The sequence below is a fragment of the Phaenicophaeus curvirostris genome, chromosome 5 (assembly GCF_032191515.1).
Source record: "Phaenicophaeus curvirostris isolate KB17595 chromosome 5, BPBGC_Pcur_1.0, whole genome shotgun sequence".
Lineage (NCBI taxonomy): Eukaryota > Metazoa > Chordata > Aves > Cuculiformes > Cuculidae > Phaenicophaeus > Phaenicophaeus curvirostris.
The window spans coordinates 19,581,886-19,609,366 of record NC_091396.1 but is presented as its reverse complement, the minus strand read 5'-3'; the positions used below and the strand labels follow the sequence as shown (position 1 = coordinate 19,609,366).

The window sequence follows — 27,481 nt, the reverse complement described above, 5'->3', positions numbered from 1 at the left end:
ATAGCCTCAGACTGTCCATTTTATAAAGGAGAGCAGTAGGGGGTGATGTAAAGAGAGAACCATTTCTCACTGGCAATACTGAGCATTTCTCCTTTTCATACAAATATTGCCACTATTTAATTGTGCAGTTTGAGTTGCTGACTTTATTGATGTTGCCAAGCAGACACTTCACAGAGAGAAATTATTTCTCTGCCATTGGTTTTCTTGCCCTATAGCAAAGTTTTATTGTGAGTTGATTCTATCTGTAATAAGCCTGGCTTTCTGAAAGGCACTGTTGGGTAGGAGAAAAAATGTAGAAGTTTCATTGTGAGCTTCTTGTGCCCTTTGTCAGAGTTAATCTCCCATTTCTAGCTGGCTTTAAGGTAATGGTATGCTTATTTTGTCAATTTAATAGTTTGGGGAGCTGAATGCTTTACTTGTTGAAAGCGCTTTTGGAGGAAAGCCCTGAAGTGTGTTCACTGTGCTAAGTGCCAGGAGCATCAACTGCACTCTGGGGATGTTCACAGAATCACAGAATGGTTGGGGTTGGAAGGCATCTCTGGAGATCATCAAGTCCAACCTCTCTGCCAAGGCAGGTTCAGCTACAGCTGGTTGCACAGGGTCGTGTCCAGGTGGGTTTTTAGTATGTCCAGAGAAGGAGATTCCACAACTTCTCTGGGCAGCCTGTTCCACTCCTCTGTTACCCTCACATGAGAGAAGTTTTTCCTCATGTTGCAGTAGAACTACCTGTGCTCCAGTTTGTGCTTGTTGCCCCTTGTCCTGTCACTGAGCACCACTGAAAAGAGTCTGGCGCCACACTCTTGACACCTGCTCTTTTGATATTTATAAGCATTCATAGAATCCTCTCTCAGTCTTCCCTTAGCAAGTTTGCAGACGACACTAAGCTGGGTGGAAGTGTTGATCTGCTGGAGGGTAGGGAAGCTCTGCAAAGGGATCTGAACAGGCTGGACCACTGGGCTGAGACCAATGGCATGAGGTTTAACAAGGTCAAATGCCGGGTCCTGCACTTGGGGCACAACAACCTTGTGCAGTGCTACAGACTAGGAGAAGTCTGTCTAGAAAGCTGCCTGGAGGAGAGGGACCTGGGGGTGTTGGTTGACAGCCGACTGAACATGAGCCAGCAGTGTGCCCAGGTGACCAAGATCTTGGCTTGTATCAGAAATGGTGTGACCAGCAGGTCCAAGGAGGTTATTCTCCCTCTGTACTCGGCACTGGTGAGACCGCTCCTTGAATCCTGTGTTGAGTTCTGGGCCCCTCACCACAAGAAGGATGTTGAGGCTTGGGAGCGAGTCCAGAGAAGAGCAACAAAGCTGGTGAAGGAGCTGGAGAACAGGCCTTATGAGGAACGGCTGAGAGAGCTGGGGTTGTTTAGCCTGGAGAAGAGGAGGCTGAGGGGAGACCTCATTGCTCTCTACAACTACCTAAAAGGAGGTTGTAGAGAGGAGGGTGCTGGCCTCTTCTCCCAAGTGACAGGGGACAGGACAAGAGGGAATGGCCTCAAGCTCTGCCAGGGGAGGTTTAGGTTGGACATTAGGAAAGAATTTTTCACGGAAAGGGTCATTGGGCACTGGCACAGGCTGCCCAGGGAGGTGGTTGAGTCAGGTTCCCTGGAGGTGTTTAAGGCATGGGTGGACGAGGTGCTGAGGGGAATGGTTTAGTGTTTGATAGGAATGGTTGGACTCGATGATCCGGTGGATCTCTTCCAACCTGGTTATTCTATGATTCTATGATTCTATTCTCCAGGCTCAACACACTCAGGTCTCTCAGCCTTACCTCATAAGAAAGATATCCAGTCCTCTGAGCACCTTTGTGGCCCTCTGCTAGACTCTCTTTAGTGGTTCCTTGACTTTCTTGAGCTGAGGAGCCCGGAAGTGAACACAGTACTCCAGATGTGGCCTCACTAGGGCAGAGTAGGTGGGGAGGATAACCTCTCTTGACCTGCTGGACACACGCTTAATGCAACCCAGGATACCATTGTCCTTCTTGGCTACAAGGACTCATTGCTGGTTTACGGTTAACTTGTTATCCACCAGGACTCCCTGGTCCTTCCCCACAGAGCTGCTTTCCAGCCAGTCAACCGCTGATATATACTGGTGCAGGGGGTTATTCCTCCCGAGGAGCAGAACCCTGTTTTAGGGAACCTTATTGGGTTCCTCTCCACCCAACTTTCCAGCCTGTTCAGGTCTTGCTGAACGACAGCACAGCTTTCTGGTGTATCAGCCACTTCTTCCAGTTTTGTATCGTCAGCAAACTTGCTGAGGGTGCACTCTGTCCTCTCATCCAGGTCATTGATGAATATGTTGAATAAGACCGGGGCCAGTACTGACCCTTGAGGAAAACCCTTGGCCACAGTCTTTCAACTAGACTCTCTGCCACTGATCACAACTCTCTTGAGCTCTGCCATCCATCCAGTTCTCAATACACCTCACTGTGCACTCATCTAACCCATACTTCCGAAGCTTACCTATGAGGATGTTACATGAGATGGTGTCAAAAGCCTTGCTGAAGTTGAAGTAGACAACATCGACCACTCTCCCCTCATCCACCCAGCCAGTTGTGCCATCATAGAAGGCTATCGGATTGGTTAAGCATGATTTCCCTTTGCTGAATCCATGTCGACCATTCCCAATAACCTTCTTTTCCACCAGATGCTTAGAGATGACATCCGGGATGAGCTGTCCTATTGCCTCTCCAGGGATGGAACTGGGGCTGATTGGCCTGTAGTTTCTAGGTCTTCCTTCTTGCCCTCTTTTAAAATTGGAGTGACACTGGCTGTTCTCCAGACCTCAGGCACCTCTCCTGTTCTCCATGATCTTTCAAAGATGATGGAGAGCAGCTTAGCAATAATATCTGACAGCTCCCGCAGCACTCACGGGTGCATCCCATCAGGGACCATGGATTTGTGGGTGTACAGTTTGCCTAAATGATCTCTAACCAGATCCTCCTTGACTAAGGGGCAGGCTTCCTTTCTCCAGGCTTTCTGTTTTTTTCTCCAGGTTCTGGGATTCCTGAGGGCTGGCCTTAGCAGTAAAGACTGAATCAAAGAAGGCATTCATATCTCTGCCTTCCCTGTATCCTCTGTCACCAGGGCACCCACCTCATTCAGCAGCGGGCCCAGATTTTCCCTAGTCTTCCTTTTGCTGCTGATGTACTTGAAGAAGCCCTTCTTGTTGTCTGTGATGCCCCTTGCCAGATTTAATTCCAAATGGGCCTTAGCCTTCCTTGTTACATCCCTGCATACTTTGACAGCATTCCTATATTCCTCCCAAGTTGTCAATCCCTTTTTCCACATTCTGTAAGCTTCCTTTCTTCCATTTGGTCTTTTTTCTGGAACCTCCTTGCTCATCCATGCAGGTCTCCTGTACCATTGGCTCATTTTTCACTCCTAGGGAAGCACTGGTCATGATCTCGGAGGAGGAGATGAGTGCTTGAGTACTGCACATCTTTATTGGACCTTCCTACCTTCCAGAGTCCTAACCAATGGGATTCCTCCATGTAAGTCTTTGAAGACACTACAGTGCCAGAGGATCCACCATAGCCATACGTACCTTTGAGATGGTTGGCCTTCTGGCTCTTGTCATGAGAGGCAGCTAAGGAGCATTTGTCACTGCTCTGGTTGGCTTGTCTTATTCCACAACGGATACGAAGGCATAACCATTGCTATTTTGGATCCTACCTCCTAAGTCTTTCGCTTTTATGTTCTCTCTACTTGTAACCGTTGCAGGCTTACTGCATCCTTTACCCTGAATTATATTGGTTTAAGGAGAAAGGGCCTGACTGTGAATCTGTTTAGAGCAGGATTCCTGCCTGAGCCAGGTTTTTATCTTTGGACTGAAAACACATTATATTGTCTGGAAGCCTCTGCTGGACTTCTGTAATGAGTGAAAGCAAGCACGACAGTATCTGACTTCTACCAAACAAGAGCTTCTTTCAGTGGGAGCAGCGGCTGGGAAGTCACTTCTGAGGAACAGGGTCTCACTGCAGGGCAAGCCTTTTCCGCTTTCTCTCTAAAATCTCTCCCACTCTGCCCTTTCTATGTGTGAGTTTGTGCAAGCATGTTGAACGTAATGTAATTGTACTTAAAAAGCTGTTAAGGTCAGCTTGACTGTGCTGTCCTTGGGCTTGGGAGAGCAGGATGATATTTTACATAGAAAGCCTGAAGAGAGCTGACTCTGATGCAGTATTGAGCTCACTGAAAATGGTGTCATACTTTGATCATGGCTGCTTGGAGGTCCTGACAGGAGTATTTAAGTATTTTAGAATCTAGTGCTAGCTGCTTGCACCAGCCACAACTACTAAAGATTACAACTGAGGATAACTGTGCTTTGTAAGAACTGTTTTTTTATTAGAGAGGATTAATAGACAGCAGTGGCAGTGCTGTGCATGTCTTGGTAGTGCTTTAGGATTTCCTCGTAATCATTCACACTGATGCTGCCCAACTGAGCAAATCCCATGGCCATTTCAGCTAGATAAAATGGAGAAAATGGATGGGCTTTTCACTGCCCCTGGAAGACTGGCAACAAATCTCAGATTCTTCAGACCAAGAAGGAAGCAATTATCCAGACAACAACTTTCCAATACCAACTTTCTTCCTTAAAATAAAGGGGCACAATGACATCGTATTTTCATCATCTCTCCCTTTGCTGCTGCAGTGACAGGAAGGCAGAGGCTAGGTCTTAGAAAGCTGCCTCTTCTTCCAGAGCTTTCCAGACTAGACAAGCTACTCCTCAAAGGACATTCCTTCCAGCCCTTTCACCAGCTTTGTTGCCCTCCTCTGGACACATTCAAGGACCTTCACATTCTTCTTAAATGATGGGGCCCAGAACTGCACAGAATACTCAAGGTGAGGACACATCAACACTGAACAGAGTGGGATAATCCTCTCTTTTGACCAGATGGTTATGGTGTTTGATGCATCCCAGATGCGGTTTGTCCTCTTGGCTGCCAGGGCACTGCTGACTCCTGTTGAGCTTGCTGTTGCCCAGCACCCCTAGACCGCTTTCCGTATAGCTGTTGTCCAGCCACTCCCAAGTTGCACTTTTGCCCGGCATTACTCATTCCCAGCATTTGGACTTGTTAAATTCATCCCACTAATTATAGCCCAGTGCTCCAACCTATCTAGAACCCTCTGCAAGGCCTCATGTTCCTCAAGAGAGTCAACAGCACCTCTCAGTTTGGTATCATCAGTAAACTTGCTAATGGTGCATTCAACCCCCTGCATCTAGGTCATTAATAAATATATTGAATGGCATGGGCCCTAGAACTGAACCCTGAGGAACCGTGCTGGTGACACGTTGGCAGCCACAAGTAGCCCCATTCACTACAACTGCTTGAGCTCTGCCCTTCAGCCAGTCCTTCACCCAGCACATCGTGTACCCACTCATCCCACAGCTGGACAACTTGTCCCTCCTGTGAGGGAGGGCATTAAAAACCTTACTAAAATCTAGAAAAACTACATCCCCTGCACCTTCGTTCATCCACTGGTGGGTGACCTAATCACAAAAGGATTTCAAATTAGTTAAACAGGACTTTCCCTTTGTGAACCCGTGCTGACTGTGCTTGATAACTGCATTGTTCTTTAAATTCCTTTCAACAGGATGCAGAATAATCCTCTTCATAACAGGTCTGTAGTTCCCCGAGTCTTCCCTCACACCCTTTTTGTAGATTCAACCAACGCTGGCTCGCTTCCAGTCAGCAGGGACCTCCCCTGACTCCCAAGAGCTTTGGTAGATGAGCAAGAGGGATTCTACCGTAACATCATCTAGTTCCTTCACTACTCTGGGATGAATCCCATCAGGCCCCATGAACTTGCGAACGTTCAGCTCTCACAGTTGCCCCCTTACAGTTTTAGTGTCCACAGATGGGAAATCACTGTTCCAACACTCATGGTCCTCTGACTCAGGGCACTGGACAGCCCAAGCTCCACCAGCATTATTAAAGACTGACATAAAAAACACATGGAATGCCTCTGCTTTTCTTCATCTCTACGAGTCAGGTGAGCATTGTCCACAGTATCAGTCCAGTGTTTTCTTTAGACCTCCTCTTGCCATTAACATATTTTAAAAAGCCCTTCTTGTTGTCTGGAACAACTCTGGCCAGTTTCAACTCTAATTGAGCTTTGGCCTTTCATATCTTCCTGCTGCATATGTGAATCACAGTTCTGTATAATTCCTGCAAAGTCTGACCTCACTTCCAGAGACAACACAGTTTCTTTTCCCACTTGAGCTCCACAGGGAGTTCCTTCTATCCACCCAAGCTGGTGTTCTGCCCTGCCTGCTTGACTTACGAGACAGTGGAATTGCCTGTTCCTGTGCTTCTAAAAGGGTGGTAAATAGCTCCCCAAATAGCTTAAAGTTTGCTCTCCTGAAATCAAGGGTAGCAACTCTGCTGTACTTTTTTCTTATTACACTGAAGATGTTGAACTTGACCATTTCATGGTCACTGTGGCCAAGACAGCTACTTACAGTCACATACACCATGAGTCCTTCTCTGTTTACAAATAGCAAGTTTGAGAGGGCATCTTTTCAAATTGGCTTACTGAAAACTTGTGACAAGAAGTCATTCCTACGAACTTCAGTGATTTCCAAGACTTGCTTGTCAGAGTAGTATGATGTTCCCAGCTAATGTTTGGGAAGTTGAAATCTCCCAAAAGGACCAGGGCTACCGATCCAGAAATTTCTCCTAATTGTCTATACCCATTGGTGCTTACATCCTGTCTCTGTGATTAGTACTAGATGCCCACCACATCTCCTTTGTTTTCCATGCCCTTAATCCTTACCACAAAGGCTCTCAAGCATATCATTACTAACTGTAGGGGCTGTACAACCAAACTTCTGTTGCGCATAGTGTAACGCGTCCACTTCACCTGCCTTGCTGATCCCTCTTGAACAGGCTGTAGGCCTCCATCCCTGCATTCCAGTCATGGGACTCATTCCACCAATTCTTCCTAATACCAATCATATTGTATTTCTGGGAGCTGACCCACGCTTCCAGTTCATCCTGTTTATTTCTTATACTGCATGCATTGGTGTACAAGCATTTCAGATAATACCTTCTGTGCTCCCAGGAGCAGTGTAAATGTTCCCACTAGACTGCAGCCCTCTGGCGATGCTGTACTGACTTACATACTGCAATCCTGTTAGTATCCTGTTCCCCCATCAATTTTTTCATTCCCCCTCTATAAGCAAATTAGGCATCACAGTCATTGAGCAGAAAGGGAGTTTGGTTCAGTGGACACAGAAAATCTTCAAACTAGGGATGAATGCAGAGCTACTGTAGAACAACAAAAGTTACTGAGATAGACTATCTTGGGATGAAGTTCAGGGATGGAGAGGTCGCATTCCTCCAGATCACTGAGTCTGGATGGAACTAATTGAGGACAGTATTTTTACTGTTTATTCCAAGGATCTTCCTTCATGTTTCTCCAATTTATCTTTCTGCTTTAATTTGAAGATTCTCATTGATCCTGCTATGCTTTCTCCTTTGCAGTATTTCAGCTGTGTACTTTTGATGCCTGTATTTTTCTCTTGAGAACATCTTCTTAATGTTACACTCTTAAGAGAACTGGGGGAAAGAGAGGAGGTAGACTGAAAATTGGATGTTTTTTCTTGTTGTTTTTTGTCCTGGCAAAATCTGATTGCATTAGAATAGTTCCTGAGATGTGCCACGTGGTAGGTAAGATCTCATCATTCTAGGCTAACCACCAAGCATTGTTGTTACTTCACAGGTAAAGCTTACTTACCCTTGGGAGAGTGAGAGACCATGGTGGGACTGAAATGCCAGAAAAAATGCTGAAGTGAATGCCCCTTGGGGATTCACTTCATCTTCTGAAGATGAGCTGTTAAAAGCAGACTCCTTTTTGTCCCTTTGATTGTGTTCTGCCTGTTAAATGGATAACAGAATGGGAACGGAGACTGCTGAAATCATCCCAAGATTTTTCTTGTTACTGAGCTGCTCGTTTACAATTTCAAATTAGTCATTTAGCTTTAAGTGGCTTTGGGTCATTAATTGTGAGCAGGTTCTCTACAGAACAGATACAAACTGAAAGTGGCCTTGTGATGAGTTATTAAATAAGACTTTTCCATTGATTCACAAGTATGATTTTTAGCCTGAGCTCAACTGAGAGATTTCTGAGAGTTCTGTTACTGCCTTATATTTTCCTATCCAGAGAAACTAAGTTTGTAGTTAACTCAAGAAGTTACTGATTCACTATCCAGAATATCCTCTTGCTCTTGACGGGACAACAGTGTGCTTCTCAGTGTTTGACTTCCTTTTTATCCCACTCTCAAGTCTCTCTGATTTTATTTCCTAGTCAGATCTGTCCCACTCAACACGGATGCATTGCAGCAGTCTCTGTCCTGAAGCTCATTCATTCTTTTGCCCATCAAATTTGCAATAAATTCCACCATTTTGTTTTGGGGTACATCCTGGGATTAGTGCGCAGCCTGGTGTCACAGAGCCCTCTGTTTCCTCTTTTTCCTGAAGGCTGTAACATTTGTATTTGAAAGCTTTTTATTTTTCCACCTGTGGCACTTGAATTACAATACACCCTATGGACATTTCAGCTTTGTCAGCTTGAGTGTTATTAAGCTGTAATCATTTATCATCATTGGCAAAGATTTTATGTCTGTTTTTTTTTTTAGCAGGTATTGCAGAACAAGACTTAAGATATATAATTTATAAAGCTATATTTAAGTAGCAGCGGTTTATGATGGAAAGTTCTGCTGAGAAAGCGTGTGAGATGACAGTTTATTTTTAGATTAGCCAGAAGTCTTTGTTTCCATCACATTTCAGGCCCCAGCAGAGATTGAGGATCTGCACTAACCCTAAAGCTTTTTCTCCTCTAATGGCAAGAGAAGAGTGTGTAAATAAAACTGACAAACATAAAAATGCAATAAACTACAACTGTTTCATGAATTTATAATGTGAGGGGGCAAAGTAATAAAAAAGCTATAATTTTGTGTCAGTCATACTCCTTTATTAAAAGCTACTAAGCATAGAAATATAAGTGTAGCTGGGTGCTTTCCATGAGCATTGACTGGATCAGACTTGCTAAACTGAAATAATTTGATTCTTCATGCTCTCTGAGTGTAATTGTACACGCATGGAGTTTTAATATCTATGTGATAGCATGTTTTTAACATACAGAAGGAAAAAGCAATACATAATTTTAATTAATATTACCTCAGGGAGGATTGTAAAGTTTCATGACTTGACATTTGGAGAGAGAATCATCTTTTCTGTCTTTCTGTAACAGGTCAAGGGAGGGATTTCATGTTTAAGTCTATGCTGTTTGCTGTGGCTACCCTACAATCACTGCATGGAGTAGCTTTCCCAAAGGGTTATTTGTCCTAGGTGTACTCCAGGATAGGCTGGTGCGGCCTTTGGAGATGCCTGTTTCTTTCCAATCACAAAGAAAGGAGAGTCTGGGCAGATGGATTTTTACTGGGATCTGGATTACCCTAACTCTAGGCGTCTGGACTGATGTTGCGGTCAGGGAAGTTCTGGTCAATGCCATTAATGGCATCTAGGGAGCTATTCAACCAGCGAAAGGCAGGCTTTGAACTGTGATGAAGCACATTGATTTTAAACACCATTAATAACATTGACATCTGAAGTTAGGTGACCTGAATCGCACCCTAGATGTCAAAAAGTGACCTTAAGTTAGGAGAATGATGTGGAATCTTTCTGCATTTTATCCTCTAGGATTTCAAAAAAGAAGATGGAGTTTAGTCTGAAAATATTCTGAAGTTCAGAATCATTGAATCACCAGGTTGGAAAAGACCCATCAGATCATCGAGTCCAACCATTCCTGTCAATCACTAAACCATGCCCCTTAGCACCTCGTCCACCTATGCCTTAAACACCTCCAGGGAACCTGACTCAACCACCTCCCTGGGCAGCTTGTTCCAGTGCCCAATGACCCTTTCCGTGAAAAATCTTTTCCTGATGTTCAGCCTGAACCTCCCCTGGCAGAGCTTGAGGCCATTCCCTCTTGTCCTGTCCCCTGTCACTTGGGAGAAGAGGCCATCACCCTCCTCTCTACAACCTCCTTTTAGGTAGTTGTAGAAAGCAATGAGGTCTCCCCTCAGCCTCCTCTTCTCCAGGCTAAACCACCCCAGCTGTCTCAGCCGTTCCTCATAAGGCCTATTCTCCAGCCTCTTCACCAGTTTTGTTGCTTTTCTCTGGACTCACTCCAGAGCCTCAACGTCTTTCTTGTGGTGAGGGGCCCAGAACTGAAGTTTCAATGGTACTTGAATGACCAGAGGGGTACTTAGAATCATAGAATAGTTAGGGCTGGAAGGGACCTTAAAGATCATCTAGTTCCAACCCCCCTGCCATGGGCAGGGACATCCCACTAGATCAGGCTGTCCAAGGCCCCATCCAACCTAGCCTTGGACATCTCCAAGAATGGGGCATCCACAACTACCCTGGGCAACCTGTACCAGTGTCTCACCACCCTCGTGGTGAAGAAGTTCCTCCTTACATCAAGCCTAAATCTGGCTCTCTCCAGTTTATACCCCTTCCCCCTCGTCCTATCACCACAAGCCTTTATGAGTAGTTCCTCTCCAGCTTTCTAGTAGGCTCCTTTCAGGTACTGGAAGGTCTCAATAAGATCTTCTCAGAGCCTTCTCTTCTCCAGGCTGAACAAGCCCAACTCTCTCAGCCTGTCCTCGTGTGGAAAGTGCTTCAGCCCTCGGATCATCTTTGTGGCCCTCCTCTGGACCCATTCCAACAGTTCCATATTCTTCTTATGTTGAGGTTTCCAGAACTGGACACAATACTCTAGATGAAGTCTCACAAGAGAGGGTTAGAGGGGTGGAATCACCTCCCTCTACCTGCTGGCCATGCTTCTTTTGATGCAGCCCAGGACATGGTTGGCCTTCTGGGCGGCGAGCACACATTGCTGGCTCATATCGAGCTTCTCATCAACCAGCACCCTCAAGTCCTTCTCTGCAGGGCAGCTCTCAATCATGTCATCTCCCATTGTGTACCGAAATCGCAGATTGCCCTGACCCAGGTGCAGGACCTTGCTCTTGGCCTTGTTGAACCTCATATGGTTCTCAGAGGCCCACTTCTCCAGCCTGTCCAGGTCTCTCTGGATGACATCCCGTCCTTCCAGTGTTGTAGGTAGCCCTTATTGTGAGCACATTGTTTGGACAGTCCCAATGGGACTATTTATACTCATTTTTTACTTCATAGACTTTACGCTTATTTCTACAGGTCCCTGAAACAGAAAAAGCAAAATAAAATGTAAAAGTAAAGGGTTCTATGAGCTCTCCTATCCATATATTTCAATGAAGCTGCTGATCACAGATCTGTATTTAACTAAACATCTTTATTCCAAAGCATCTGAAATGCTTCCATAGCAGATATTTGGTTGATGTTAAGAAAGGTCTGTGGCGATCCCTATGGGCATAAATAGCACAGAAAAAAAGATTATTTGAGGTAACATTCATTGCTGATGGCATACTGCCCACACTTGGAAGTGGCGTGAGAAACAAGCAATTTTGTATAAATAGAAATAGGAAGAGTGCAGAAAAGCCTCAAATGTGCTATTGCATAGCAATTGCAAAACTTCCTATAAATAAACAGGCATTAGAAAGCGTTAACATAAAACAAGGGAATAATTTTTGCTTTCTCCCGTACTCCCACCCAATTAGAGTACTTTTCTTGACAAGACATTTGAACTATTAAAATGAGAGATGTTATTCCAGTCATAACGCTGGTTTTGTTACAAGACAGTGTTTATATGGTATTGTTAGGCGCTAGTGCTGGTAGTAAATACTTTGTTTGCCTTTACAAATATTATTAACAATCCATTAAAAAGAATCTATAAAAGATTCAGAATGTGTTTTGCTCAGCTTTCTGGTGGTGTTCAGTGAAAGAAGATGAGCTTTGTGATGTGAGGCTGCTTGTTATTAGGGTATAGTTATTGATCAAGGGATCAATACTGAACATAGTAGAAACCGTTCCGAGGACCATGTGAGCCACTTATTGATGGGACTGTTTAAAAAAGACTTCTAATTAAAAGCCGTTTGCGATATACAAGTTCGGTCATTCTCACCATCTCTGTGAAAAGCTAAACCTCAGAAAAGGAAGGTCTCACTGCCTCTTAATATGTTTCACATTTCATCATTAGTGTCACTATTGCTGGTATACTTAGCTGTCCTCCATGGAGCTGTGTTTGCATTTGCATCTTGGATGCATGGTGAGCATTCATTTGGAATGTGAGCTGTTATGCAGTCAAAGGGTTAAGTTGCATCCTAGACACTAATAGTTTTTCACTGTGAAATGTGAGAGAGGGGCTGATGGTGGCCAGGGAAAACAAAGATAATAGGAGAGGGTGGGAAGTTGTGTTAGAGAGATCTGAACCAGTCCTTCATTGACCAATTTTCTTTTATTCCTGAGGCCTCAGCACCCTCACCTTGTGTTCTAGTAGTTTTCTAGTTCATTTTATTCCCAACACTAATCTCACACCTTATTTTACTTCTGTTGAATCACGCTGTAGTGTTATTATGTTATAGACTGGAATGTTTCTTACATTTACTGGAAGCATGAATATGAAGAAGCCTCTTAATAAAGAGCAATTAAAAGGTTTTCATGCCTGTGATTCATTCCGATGGGAGGATTGTGCTGGAGTCATGTCCCACATCTGGGAGCTGGAATATTGTGTAGAAGTCTTATTTCTTCCCAAAACCTCCTGTCCCTCCTGGGGATGAGCTCAATTCCTGAGCAGGGCTCTTGAAGGGGAGGGTTGGGTGTGCCAGGAATCAACCCAAGAGTTCTGTGTGTTCTGAGGCAGGACTTGGAGAATAGTGGGAAGAGAGTACCTGTGATAGATTTGTCTGTCCTTAGGTGTTGCCAGCACCTGATCAGAGACAGTATCTATGGTGGTATTAAGGGAAGGGAGTGCTGTACTGCTGATGTTCCCAGTGAGCCTTGTTTCCACCTCTCTGCTGTCAGCTAGTAGTTTTAGGAGCGGTATTTGATGGTGACCCTATGTATCCTTGTTGACACTGCTGCTGGCTGCTGAGTACTTCAGAAAGATGAATGGGAGGGGAGAATGTGGCATGGCTGTATTGTTATTGCGGTAACTGGAGAAGACCTGTTCTATCGTGTAGATCATACCTATGCAATGAAACCCAATTTCACTTTGAAAAGGCCTCCATCAGGAGAATGAAATATAATCACAGTGAAATGCATCAGCGTAATTTGTGACCTAAGGGAAGGATGCTCTTAAGATCCACCTTGGAATGTAAAGAGCTAAACACATTAGTTAAAGCCACCTGTCCCCCCATTCCAGCACTGAAACCAGAGACGCCTTTGTGATCTGACTCAACTTCCAGAATTAAGTTTAGCTTCTGCCAGGGTGCATTGCAGGAGATTATTTGTTCAGACTATTTAATGAAGTATTGCTTTATACAGTCAAGACTATTTTTTTTAAAGCTTTTGTGAGGGATGATACCAGCTTTAGCTGTTGTAATTTCTTTTTCTAGTATCAGCAGTTTTCCTCTTTAGATACACAACTAATTTTGCATTTCATCTGTAGTATCTATATTCACTATGGATGTTTCTATAGCAACCAAGCTTGTGCTATCTACATACCTCTATGGATGGATTAAACAGGCAATATAAAAATGTTTTTCATTTTACTTTTCTGCAGACTGTGCCTGTTAGCACATGTTTTAAAAACTTGTTGAGTAATATGAAAAAGAAAGACCATCTCTGTCATCTTTGTACTCCTTAAGAAGCTATTTATTGATCTTTGCTTTTTATATGACCCCTGTCATTTTAATGTTTCACTGCCTCCTACTCTAAACCCACCCAATGCCTCTAGGGAGGAGAAGAGCACTGAAGACACCAAATAACCTGGATTTTATCCAATGAAAAAAGTCTGTGGTGAACCAGAAACTGAGGATCTGGAGTTGTTATTTGATGCTCATTATCCTCAGTTTCTCCCAGTATCTCACCAAATGATTTAATTCAAATTCTCTGTCAACAATCTCCTTTACAGAAATCATATATAGAGTCACAAGGTTGGAAAAGATCTTTGAGATCATCAAACCCAGATGTTCCTGTCCACTACTAAATCTTATCCCTAAGCACTTCATCTGCCCGTCTTTTAAATACCTCAGGTGATGGTGACTCAATGACCTCCCTGGGCAGCGCATGCCAGTGCCTGATAACCCTTTTGGGAGTTTTGGGGAAATTTTTCCTAATGCTCAATGTGAACATCCCCTGGCGCAACTTGAGGCCATTCTCTCTCATCCCGTCACTTGGGAGAAGAGGCAAACACCCACCTTGCTACAATCTCCTTTCAGGTAGTTGTAGACACTGATAAGGTCACTAAGGTTTCATAAACCGGTGTTGCCTGGGCCTGATCAGCTGGTTGTCCTGTGTCTGCTATCAAAATCACAGGGTTTGTGTTTTATAAAAACTGAACTTTACCATTTTATTCGCTTCTATTGTTTTCAGTGTTTAGTGTTGTGTATGTGACAATGAGTGACTTAAATTGCATCTAGAGCTCCAGATCTGGTCCTTTACCAGTTTGTGCTACAAAGTAATTTAAAAGTTTTGCGTTATTTTATGGATGGGAGAAGATTGACTCCAGAACACACAAAGTTTTCCTTCATTTCCGCTTCTTTTTCATTTGATGGATTCTGGTTCCAGACCTCTTGCATGTGTTCCTCTTTACAACTGTATTGATTTCATTGCAGTCACCCCAGGTGGATTTAGATATTACATTTGAGGAGCAGATGAAAATGCTTTAACACTTCCCATTTGGCAGAAGTTAAAACTAGAACCTGAAAGGAGACATATTCTTTTTGTTGTCATGTATTCATCCCTTCTCCTCTTCTAACACATGCATTTGCTCTGCATTTCAGTGAGTTGTCATTAACTCAGTACTTACTCATAATCCTTAATTTGAGTTAGCATTTAGGCAAGTTTCCAAATTATATGCTTGTTATGCTAATGATCACCATTTTTTAATGTTCTGTGTTTGGTTTTTTATATCAGCAATGCTGCCTTCATAGGTCATCCTCCCCTGTTGTGTTTCTGCAATGTTTTGCATCTTCAGTGATAGGGCTTCACAGTATTGGGCAAAATAGTGCACTACAGAAGTGACTATTCAAAGTCAGTGGCAGTTAAGCACATGCTTTAAATGCTTTCCTGGTTGAGGATGTGATTGAGCACAAGTTTGAGTGTTTCAATGAATTTTGAGCCTAGGAAAGGAAAACATAACTTTTCGATTGGATGTATTAACCCATAAATGTTGTAGTTCTGGTTTTTTGTAACTCTGGTTGATAGACAGCTATGATTTAGCGGAGCAAGTGCGTAGAAGAATGCTACTTATAAAACAGCAGGGATTAACTGAATGACTTGTTATTCACTTTTCCATTAGTGGAGTCTCAGCATGATATTCTGTCTTTTGATGTCATATGCAACTGTCCCCAAATTTACTTCAGTTGTATGAGACTTCAGTTTAGTGGTGGAACTCAAATGAGAAAGAATAATGAATTTCTTAAGGTTTAAGCTCTTCAGGCTCAATCCTTACCAGAGTAACTGAAAAAGCAGCATTTTATGTTTATGTTATTGACATTGTGAAAATGAATGCCCTTCTTGTGATGTTTATTTGCCCACATAAAGCTCAAAAGTCCTGTTTGTAGACTTTCTAGGCTTGATAAAAAAAAATCATGGTATTTGTCAGGCTCCCACATTGGACAGAATTTCCTAAACCAAAGCCTGTTTATAGGAGAGAAGTTTCTAAACGGAAGAAAAGCAACAACACGAGCTACTGAAGTGTGTTTCTTTGAACCTGACAAGACTACAGTGCAGTTAGAGGGCAGTGAGGGTATGAAACCCAGGATGTCATGCTGGCAGGTAGAGCACAGGTTAGGATTGTAGCCCTCAGCAACAAATGCATGTGTAATGGTTGCTTGCCTGTCATGCAGGATATTATGTTCAGGCCTGTGGAAGATGATGCATCACAGCTATTCTGAAAACATGTTGAGAGGTATGCGCTGCATTGCACCCGTGACAAGACAGTGGCTTGTAAAGGAGAGGCAGACAGCATGTTAATCAATTTATAATAAGACGTCTAGTGTGACATTAAGGCTGGATCCTTGGCTGGTGTTGATCAAGGTGGTGACTGATCAATCACGCTGGTTGACATCCATGGGGAATGTAGGCATGCAGCTCTTGAATGCGTTTGGCTGCTGCTCTTGTATGTAATAGCCCATATTGCAAGAAGAGATTTTTGCATTTGAAATGCTTTGTGCTTTAATTGGTTGTGCTCTTTTAAGGGATCTTCCTGTAAGTCATAGAGAAATTAGTGAAAGAGTTAAAAACTGGAATTAAATGACACCAGAACAAAACAAAATTTTGGCTTGAGAAAATGTACCAGAGTGAGTAGTGTTGTTTTAAAGTAAAGTATTGAATCTGAGAATAGAGCAACATAGAATCATAGAATCATAGAATAGTTTGGGTTGGAAGGGACCTTAAAGATCATCCAGTTCCAATCCCCTGCCATCGGCAGGGGCACCACCCACTAGATCAGGTTGCTCGAAGCTCCATCCAGTCTGGCCTTGAACACCTCCAGGGATGGGGCATCAATGGCTTCTCTGGGCAACTTAAGCCAGTGCCTCACCACCCCCACAGTAAAAAATTTCATCTCAATATCTTTTCTATATCTCCCCTCTTTCAGACTAAAACTGTTACTCCTCATCCTATCACTCATAAAGAACCCCTCCCCATCTTTCCTTTAGGCCCCCTTTGAGTACTGGGAGGCTGCTATAAGGTCTCCCCAGAGCCTTTTCTTTAGGCTGATCGACCTCAACTCTCTCAGCCTGTCCTCACATGGGAGGTGCTCCAGCCCTCTGATCATCTTCATGGCCTCCTCTGGACTCACTGTAACAGATCCATGCCCTTCCTGTGCTAAGGACTCCAGAGTTGGATGTAGTACTCCAGGTGAAGTCTCACAAGCGCAGAGTAGAGGGTCAGAATCCCCTCCCTTGCTCTGCTGGTCACACTCTTTTAGATGCAGATATGGTTGGCTTTCTGGGTTGCAAATGCACATTGCTGGCTCATGTTGAGCTTCTCATCTACCTGTACCCTGAAGTCCTTCTCCTCAGGGCTACTCTCAATTCATTCTCTGCCCAGCCTGTATTTGTGCTTGAGATTGCCCTGATGCAGGTGCAGTACCTTGCATTTGGCCTTGTTGAACTTCACGAAGTTCACACAGGCCCACCTGTCAAGACTGTCAAGGTCCCTCTGGGTGGCATCCCTTTCCTCCAGAGTTTTGACCACACCACACAGCTTGGTGTCATCAGCAAACTTACTGAGGGTGCATCTGTGACAAAGATGTTAAACGACACTGGTCCCAGTACTGACCCCTGTGGAACACCACTCATTGCTGGTCTCCACTTGGACATGGAGTCATTGCCAACAAATCTTTGAGTATGATCATCCAACTAGTTCCTTATCCACTGAGTGATAAATCTCTGAAATTCACGTGTCTCTGATTTAAAGAATGTCATGTGTGGTAGCGTTGAATGCTTGGCACAGGTCCAGGTAGGTGTTGTCAGTTACTCTTCCCTTTTCTACCAATGCTGTAGCCCCATTGCAGAAGGCCACTAGATTTTTCAGGCACAATTTACCCTTAGTGAAGCTATGTTGGTTGTCATCAGTCATCTCCTTATATTCCATGTGCCTCAGCAGAGTTTCCAGGAGGATCTGCTCCATGATCTTCCCAGGCACAGAGATGAGACTGAATTAGATGAGGGAAAGGTTCCCTGAGTTTATCCCTTCTCCAGTGGGGCTTTGCAGACTGCAGGCTTGAAGTTCTTTTTTTTTTTTTTACCTTTTCTTTTTTTCCCCCTCTTCTGTACAAAACTCATGATGTACCCCACTGCTGGAATCCCAAATCTCAACAGACTTTTGAGGTATATTCCAAGACTCAATAAATTGGAGACTTTTCTGCCCTTATTTATGCTTCTCCGAAAAGACTTCTTCAAGGGGACTGTGCTGACTCAGCCAGCCTGACAATCAAGCTGCTGAAGATGCATGGATGGAGTGTGGGTGGAAAGGACATGCTTGCATTCAGCCGAGCTATAAAAGGCTGCTTAGTCTCTGGAGTGAGAAATCAGGAAAGCTTTACAGTGATCTAGAGGATTCCTCAGCCCAGTGCTCATTGATTTTTTGATGCAAATTATGAGACAGCTCAAGTTCTTTGGAATGATGACAGCTGAGAAATTATTGGCAGCTGTCCAAATCCATAAACAATACTGAAAACCTGGGCCATGGCTGCGGGAGCAGAAGGCAGCACTGTAGAGGAGATAGGAGTGCATGGGTGTGAGGAGCTCAAGTGGAGGTATGCTTATTCTGCTTCAGAAATGCAGTTAGATAAGTTAATCCTTTTTTTTTCTTTTTTTTTTTTTAAATAAATGTACTATAGTGTAAGCACTGTGTTGTTTCTAGTTTAGCTGTTGATTGCACCAACACAAGAGTCTGCTACATATTGGCGTAAGTTTTCGGATTTCCCTCCAACTATTCTATATCAAACTGCAAAAGATCTACTGGACTGGGTGTGTAGAGACTAGATCTTTACTCCAGATTTGTGAAGGCTGAGAGGAAGAGTCTGAATAGAATCCATATGCCCACTGGGAAAAAATGCAGCTTTTATAGGTCCACTGGATCCGAGGGAGAGAAGGAGTTTTGAGTTTGTTTCTAAATATTGTGAACGAACAGATTTCTGAATTTTGGGTCAAAATAAGCTTTTCTTTCATTGATATAAAACAAAGCGCATGATACATAGGTAAGAAGAAACAGGGCCTTAAGTCTTTGGTTGTTGCATAGAATCATAGGATCATAGAATAGTTTGAGTTGGAAGGGACCTTAAAGATCATCTAGTTCCAACCCCCCTGCCATGGGCAGGGACACCTCCCACTAGATCAGGCTGCCCAAGACCCCATCCAACCTGGCCTTGAACACCTCCAGGGATGGGGCATCCACAACTTCCCTTGGCAACCTGTGCCAGTGTCTCACCACCATCATTGTGAAGAAATTCCTCCTTATGTCTACTCAAAATCTGCTCCTCTGCAGTTTATACCCATTGCCCCGAGTCCTATCACCACAAGCCTTCGTAAAAAGTCCCTCCCCAGCTTTCTTGTAGGCCCCCTTCAGGTACTGGAAGGTCACTATAAGGTCTCCTCCGAGCCTTCTCTTCTGCAGGCTGAACCAGCCCAACTCTCTCATCCTGTCCTCATATGGGAGGTGCTCCAGCCCTCTGAACATCTTTGTAGCCCTCAAATCAAATCCATGTCTCTCCAATTTAGAGAGAAGGATGTTGTGGGGGACCATGTGGCTTTACAGAAGTCGAGATAGTTCGCATTCATTGGTTTTCCCGTTTCCACTGCTGTGGTCACCCCATCATAGAAAGTCACTAGGCTGGTCAGACAGGAATTGCCCCTGGTGAAGGCGTTCTGGCTGCTACTAATCACTGGCTGCTACTAAAGCACGTGCTTTACCATAGTTTCTAGGAGGATCTGTTCCATGACATACACCACCAGTGTATGTACTAGCAGTCAGTAGTGGTGTTGTGATGCAGATGGATGTCTACAGCCTGCTGCAGAAGTAGTCTAATGGCCATGAAATGTCAGCTTGAAGGTGTTTTCCAGAAGTCGCTGCTCCTTTCTCCAAGATAGCCAGCAGCTACACTGACAGGTTGTTTGCATCTGCTTGTTTAAAGCTCCGTGTCCTCTGCATTATTAGCACATATGCTTCTGCTTTTTCCGTGTATGATTCTTGATTCACTTGATCCAATCTATGTATATATGTATTCCATTTCCACCTCCTATATGTGTCTAGCTGAAAGGAAGAATTATTTGCATCTGCCTTATATTACAAGAACATTTGCTGGATAATGCTCACAACACTACTTTTAATGCTTTGATGTTGATTTTTCCATTGTATACTCTTACTCCTTAGTTAGAGGGGGAAACATGTTCGCCAAATAGTAACTGGATAGCAAGTGGGGTTGAGAAAGCCCTCCTTGTTTAAATATGTGGAGAGTAGGGGAGAAAACCCCTCCAAATGAGTTAGTTCAACTACAAAACAACTGGTCATACATTACACTTGAATTTTGTTATCAGTGTATTTTCTAATGCATGAGGAATTTTTTTAATCTGAAAAAGGAGGTATGATGGGTAGATCCTAATAAGATACAATATGAGACACTTCGATTAGTTGCATTTTCCACATAATAAAACCAATCAAAAACACACTTAAAGACAGCAACACCATTATCGTGAACAATGAGGCAATTTCTCCTGCAGTATTGTAAGCGTGTAGCTGTAACTTCAGAATAATTTTCTCCAACAACGTGCATATATCTGGGGCTGTTTGGGATTGTGTTGTTTACCATACTGTAAGATAAATTCTAAATGTACGCACTGAAGTCTGAATATTTTACTTATCAACCCATTAGAACAATTTGGAAGATCTAATTCTATAGGCAGCTTTTCTGCCAAGAGAACAAGTGCATGTGTCTGTGTATCTTATCAAAGAGAGAGACTGAATATTGGCAAGGGAAGTAAAGACTAACAAGAAGGGCTTCTACAGGTATGTCAAACAAAAGAGGAAGGTCAAAGAGAACGTACCCACACTGATGGTTGGAAATAGTGACCTCATGTCAGGCTGAGGTACTTAACAACTTTTTTGCCCCAGTCTTCACTGATAACTGCTCTCCTCACTCCTCCTGGGTCATGGGACAGCAAGATGGTGACCAGGGGGATGAAGCCCTTCCCACAGTAGAGGAGGATCAGGTTCGTGACCACCTGAGGAGCCTGAACATTTATAAGTCTATGGGACCTGATGAGATGCATCCCAGAGTCCTGAGGCAATTGGCCAATGTGGTTGCCAAGTCACTTTCCATGATATCTGAAAAATCATGGCAATCAGGAGAAGTCCCTGGTGACTGGAAGAACGGTAACATTGTGCTCATTTTTAAAAAGGTTAGAAAAGACAACCCTATGAACTACCAACCCGTCAGCCTCACCTCTGTGCCTGGGAAGATCATGGAACAGATCCTCCTAGAAGCTATGCTAGAGGATGTGGAGGTGATTAATGGCAGCCAGCACGGCTTCACCAGGGGAAATCCTGTTTGACCAACTTAGTGGCTTTCTATGATGGGGTAACTGCAGCAATGGGCACCAGTTATCTGATGGATGTGATCTATCTAGACTTCTATAAAGCCTTTGACACGGTCCCCCACAACATCCTCCTCTCTACATTGAAGAGATATGGATTTGATGGGTGAGCAGTATGGTGGATAAGAACTGGTTGTATGGTTGTATTCAGAGAGTAGTGGTCAATGTCTCAAAGTCCAGATGGAGATCTGTGACTAGTGGTGTCCCCTGAGGGTCTGTACTGGGACCAGTGCTGTTTAATATCTTCGTCAATGATATTAACAGCGAGACTGAGTGCACCCTCGGCAAGTTTGCAGATGACACCAAGCTGAGTGGTGCAGTTGCCACACCAGAAGGACAGTATGTCATCCAGAGGGACCTAGACAGGCTGGAGAAGTGGGCCTCTGAGAACCATATGAGGTTCAACAAGGCCAAGAGCAAGGTCCTGCACCTGGGTCAGGTCAATCCCCATTTTCAGTACAGGATGGGAGATGATGTGATTGAGAGCAGACCTGCAGAGAAGGACTTGAGGGTGCTGGTTGATGGGAAGCTTGGCATGAGCCAGCAATGTGTGCTCGCCGCCCAGAAGGCCAACCATGTCCTGGGCTGCATCAAAAGAAGTGTGGCCAGCAGGTCGAGGGAAGAGATTCTTCCCCTCTACTCCTCTCTTGTGAGACTTCATCTAGAGTATTGTGTCCAGTTCTGGAATCCTCAACATAAGAAGGATACGGAACTGTTGGAACGAGTCCAGAGGAGGGCTACAAAGATGATCAGAAGGCTGGAGCACCTTCCATATGAGAACAGGCTGAGAAAGTTGGGCTTGTTCAGCCTGGAGAAGAGAAGGCTCTGAGAAGGTCTTATAGAGACCTTCCAGTACCTGAAAGGAGCCTACTAGAAAGCTGGAGAGGAACTATTCATAAAGGCTTGTGGTGGTAGGACGAGGGGGAAGGGGTATAAACTGGAGAGGGCCAGATTTAGGCTTGATGTAAGGAGGAACTTCTTCACCATGAGGGTGGTGAGACACTGGCACAGGTTGCCCAGAGAAGCCATGGATTCCTCATCCCTGGAGGTGTCCAAGGCTAGGTTGGATGGGGCCTTGGACAGCCCCATCCCTAGTGGGATGTCCATGGCAGGGGGGTTGGAACTAGATGATCTTCAAGTGTCCCTTCCAGCACTAACTATTCTATGATTCTATCCTTTTAGAGTAAGTCACCCACTTTACTGCTTGACTCTGCTGTGTAAATGCCTAGGAGCCATTTGCTTTGAGCAGAATAAACCGTTTCTTCCATAGCCAATTGCAAAGTCCAGGGATCGCAAAGTACCTAGTACTTGTGTTTGTATACTCATGATTTTGCAACTCGGGCACAGACATGCTAAATTATTTGAGATTGACACTGAGGTCTGTCCTGCACAGACTCTTAACTGAAATCTCCTAAGTCCTAGGGCTATAACACTGTCCCTTATGGCGTCCTCTTGTTTTGGCCTTAGAATAAATGATATTACAAAACAAAAGCAACATTTATTGGGAAAAAAAAGGTGGAGGAAGCTATATTTTGTTTCAGATTTTGCCGTGAGATGCCTTGCTTGCAAGAGAGTGGGTTATCACGAATGATTAAGCTAACAGCGTGTCAAACATTTCACAAGGGAATTTAAAAAAAGGCTGTTTTCAGTAGCCTGACATCATGGGGGGGTGGTGGTGTCTGTTTTTTCTTTAAAGAAAAGTCAACCCTATACTCACCACATGGACTCAATACACACTCATGTTTGGTTGCCAATAGATCAGGATCAAATTGCTGACTTCTTGCTGATCTTTTTGTTTTAATGTGTTCTCTTTTAACCATGACAGCTTTACAGTTTGCATGGAAGCCCTCAGCTTGTCAAGAGTAGCCCTGTTGCTGGTTTTGGTTTTGTTTCATTTCACACCTTGGCAAGCCCTAAAAGCTGTCAGGATTTATCACTCTGCTTCTGACTGTTTGACACAAATGAGGACTGGGGGTTGGGAGAAAAAGTGGAGGAAGAGGAGCGTCATAAATAAGTAAATAAAATTGTCCATAACTTAACATCTCCTTAGGTACCAAGATGAAGAAATCAAAACAAACAGGCAGTATAGAACCAACTACAACAGTTTTCTCTTCACTCTGATCCAAAATAAATAAACATGATCCCTCTAACCCCTGGATCTTAGACTAGGAATTACACTGCTATTCAGTTCAGAATACTGGGATGAGTGAGATTTTGAACATTTGGCAAAAGAAAATATTCTGCTTCTGTTGAAGGGCTCCTGTGTCTGTCTTCAGGGTGGTTCCCTGAAGCATTTTCTTAACCAGATGCTTGAGTGTTGTTGTGGTCATTGGACATCAGAGGTGTGCTTCACTCCTTGGTGTAAAGTGGTCTTTAAAGAGCGGTTTAGACTAGAATTAAGGGCAGAGCCTGTTTCCAAGGGCCTGGTGTGACAGCTTAGTGACTTTACTCAAGGACTATAATGGGACATTTTGGTGCAGAAAAAGATACAAGGCTGAAGTAAGGTGAAGCAACACTCAGTAGTATGTGCTGACATTTCCTAAGTAGCACTTGCTGAAATCCAGTTTGAGTCAGATGGTTTAATGCTCAAAGAATCCCTTCATGCATTTCAGGGTTTTGTTAATCAACCTAAGAAGACGCTGTGCATCTCTTAAAAAATCAGAAGATAATGAGCTGCTAGAGAGCTTGATGTATATTAGGAGTATCTCTGAATAAAGAACAACATAGTGAGATACTCCTGCTGACCAACTGACCTGGAATATTCAGTCCTGATCCAAATGGCTATAGCCACAGTGGCAGCATTTTGCATGATCTTTCTCCTGTTTTTTGTTAAGTTTTGTGCCACTGGTGAATTTCCAGTTTCCATAGACAAGAAGAGGGAGAAGGTGCTGAAATCAGATGTCCTAAGGGCAATGGTGTCTCAATTATGCATTGTATATCATGAAGAATTTAATGGGTGGTGGAGGAGCAGGCAAGCAGGTCTTGCCTTTACCGAGCACAGCAGCATCTTCAGTGAGACTCATCTCCCAAAATACAAATGACAGTTGTAGGTGTCAGTATCGCTTAAAGCAGTGTAGCAACACAGGGACCGTGAAATGCGATGAATTAAGCTGCTTCTTATTGGTGCTGTTGAATTACTTCCGGACAAAAACCTGAAAGTAATAGCTAAAGGTATTGCAAGGTGATGCCTCTGCTGCTGCTGGGCATCTGGCTTCATTAGGCTTAATTAGGCCATTTGCACAGTCTCATTGTGCCTGTGGCTCTGAGGTGGATTTTGAGGCAGAACTGTCCACCAGGCCAGAGAGGCTGAAGCACAGTTGTACTTTCCATCCCACTCCTCAGTTGGTTTAGTGCTATTCCTGTCTGTATTTCAGCATTTTGACCAGTTCAGTTTTAACTTGGGTGTCTGCTACCTCTGCTTCAATGCTGTTCCATAGTCCTGTAGACCTCCAGAGTTTTATTCCTGTTTTAGGGCATTTATTCGGGCTTTTTTTCCATTTTTTTGTTGGGCCATGTTGATAGCTTTTGTTTATATGCTCTCAGTTACCTTGAATGATTTTCTATGGGTTACCTTCTTTAGGTATTCTTCCCTCTCCTCTCCCCTGGTTATTCTTCAATCATTTTAGACTGTGTAAAATATCATGGTCTGTAAGTGGGCATAGAGGGGAGATATTTCCAGTGTGTAGGGTCAAGGTCTTGGACTGTCCCTGTGTGGTATTTGTAGGGAGTTCTTTGCGAAAGGATGAATGTGGTGATATGGGATGCCTGTATATGAAGAGGCTGGTGAAGGAGATGATCTGAGTCCCTGTGTTCTGAAATCTGTCTTCTCTCAGTGGAGACAGGTCAATGCAGCTGAGATACGTTACAATGAGGTATAGTTTAGCTGCTTAGTTCTGAACAAAACAGACTGTTTTGCATCTGGAGTGAGAAGTCCTGCCTTGAGACATGACCTCCTTCTTTGTCCTGCATTGAGGGGGAATTCAGTGGCATGCAGAGGCAGCCTTAGCAATTAGTAGAAGAAATTGCTTTAGCTTTTATGTTTCTCTTCTGTGTTTCATTTCTGAGGCTTACCTATGCCTCAGGATTAGCATTGTCTTTTTCCTTCCCTGGTCCATGAGCTCCCTTATGTCCTTATTCACTTTATGCAGGCATTTAATTGATACGCCTCTGTGTCTGGCTTACCCTCCGTGAACACAATTTCTTTCCTAGCTTTAATTGATTTGGATAATAAAATGTAATTATAAAACTCAACAAAAATTGGTTATTTTAAAGGGAAAGCAAGCAAGAAAGAAAGAAACCTAAGTGATGCTCTGCTGTGTGACTGTATAATACTGCAAAATCCCCTTTGGTTTAATTCTATTTAATTGCTCAGCTTTACTTAGATTGTTACAATTCTGCAGGCTTTCTTGCAATTATAAGCAGCAGGCTTATAAGTGTTTGTGTTTTTTAAAAATTCCTTGTGTATGTAATAATTATAATTTTTATGGTTTTGTGGTGACTGCTGCCTGCACTGGAATCCTCCCTTCTTTTTACTTTCATGCCTGAGGAGCCTGTACTACTGCTCCCCTCAAACTTTTCCAAACCAGCCGAGTCCACTTGTGAAGATTGTATACTAAACCAGTGGCCATGTTAAGAGTAAACATCTGTTTGGTTTTATTAATGTTGTGCTAGAATTCTCCCTCCTTCTCTGGCCTGTTTACACTCTAAATGCTCTCTTGCTTACAAGGAGGCTGGACATTGGACAAGAACTAAGAAGAGGGATTTGGCTATCAGGGGATGCTCTGGCAAAATTTATTTATGCCATGTGCCAAGGATGGGGTATGGTTTATTGGGAGGAAAAGAGGATCAAAAGTGCTTCAGCCGTTCTGAGCAGCTCTCTGAGGTGCCTAAATAAGATGTGGATTTTTAAAATCCCTTCAAATTCTGAATCTTTGGGAATTTCTCCTTTACACAGTGTCTGCTTCTTCACTGGAGAGGAAGAGACCTGCTATTTGGTTGTGTCTTGGATTTAGGAAGTCTGTGACTTTTTCTTGAATGTTGCATCTTACTGATGAGTTCCCCGTCTACATTTTTTTTATTCTTTTCTCTTCTGCCTGTTTCCCATATGGAAAGTGTCATTGAGAGAGACCATTTCTTGTTACATGTGACTGTGTCTTATCTCAGCCAAGCCATTCTACCACTGCAGTACTGATGTGGATTAATATCTGGGGTTGCTCAGATATGATAACTGAGTTTCTTTGTTTCTTTTTATTTTCCCAGTTGGGAGGCTGTGGAATCCTTGGAGTAGGCATCTGGCTGGCTGTTACCCAAGGGAACTTTGCCACTCTCTCCTCTTCTTTCCCATCCCTGTCAGCTGCCAACCTACTGATCGTCACAGGGACATTTGTCATGATCATCGGCTTCGTGGGCTGCATAGGCGCCATCAAGGAGAACAAGTGCCTCCTGCTGAGTGTGAGTATTAAGCTTCTATACTGTTGTAGTGTTTGCTGTTTTAAGGTGCTGGTGCTATTCCAATCCATGTTACAGTGTCCTGCATTTCAACAGAAGCTGCCCGCTTCACACGGATGAAGTGTGAGTCATGTTTGAATCGGTCTTCGATAGCTCTGAGGAGCTTCTAGATCGTTCCTGACCATGCTTTTAACCTGTCCTTAAAGGAGGAGACCTGCCAGAAGGGAATGGTTAGCAGTGGTGAGGATTTCCTTATACTCTTTGGAGAAGATAGAGGGGTTTGTGAAGACGTTTTTTGCAGTGTACTCGTGAACTATTTTTCACTCTTTGTTAGATATCTACTCCAAATGTCTACCCAGGCAGGACTGATGACCTGAAGTCCTGGGCAAGAAAGATGAGTGGAGGCAGGAAACATTGTAAAGAGGTTGATTCTGGTTTAAAATGGAAATGAAGTCAGGTTTGGCAATGCTGGTTTTGCCAGTCATTAAATCTCAAAAGTCTGTGATGTTCAGGAAGCAAATGTGCCAACACAGGAAAATTGCAGTGAACCAAAAATTAATAAGGTGCCACCTGTCCATGATTTAACAGAGGCTTGAGGTACATCCCTAATGTATTGTATCAAAATGTAATTTGATACCACTCAAAGATGGACTTCATGAGTAGTGAGTGCCTGCTGTAGTTGGTGTATTTGGGTCCTGTTCAGCTTAAGACCAGGAAATGAGGTGATCTTGCTGCTCAGGTCCAGGACTTTACTGTGACATTTAGCAAACCTCAGAGTCAAGTGGAGCTGAGGTTTATTTTCATGAGCTGGTGATTCCTTTGTA

General features: G+C 43.7%; 1 protein-coding gene across 4 annotated transcripts in view; it reads left to right on the top strand.

The window, feature by feature from the left end:
• The window catches only part of TSPAN4 (tetraspanin 4), a 376,357-nt gene that overhangs the window by 280,845 nt on the left and 68,031 nt on the right, over positions 1-27,481 (top strand). For all 4 annotated transcript variants that reach the window (XM_069857860.1, XM_069857861.1, XM_069857862.1 and 1 more), the window contains one exon: positions 26,469-26,660. In XM_069857860.1, the coding sequence (XP_069713961.1) occupies positions 26,469-26,660 (192 nt within the window). The remainder of the gene's footprint in view (positions 1-26,468; positions 26,661-27,481) is intronic.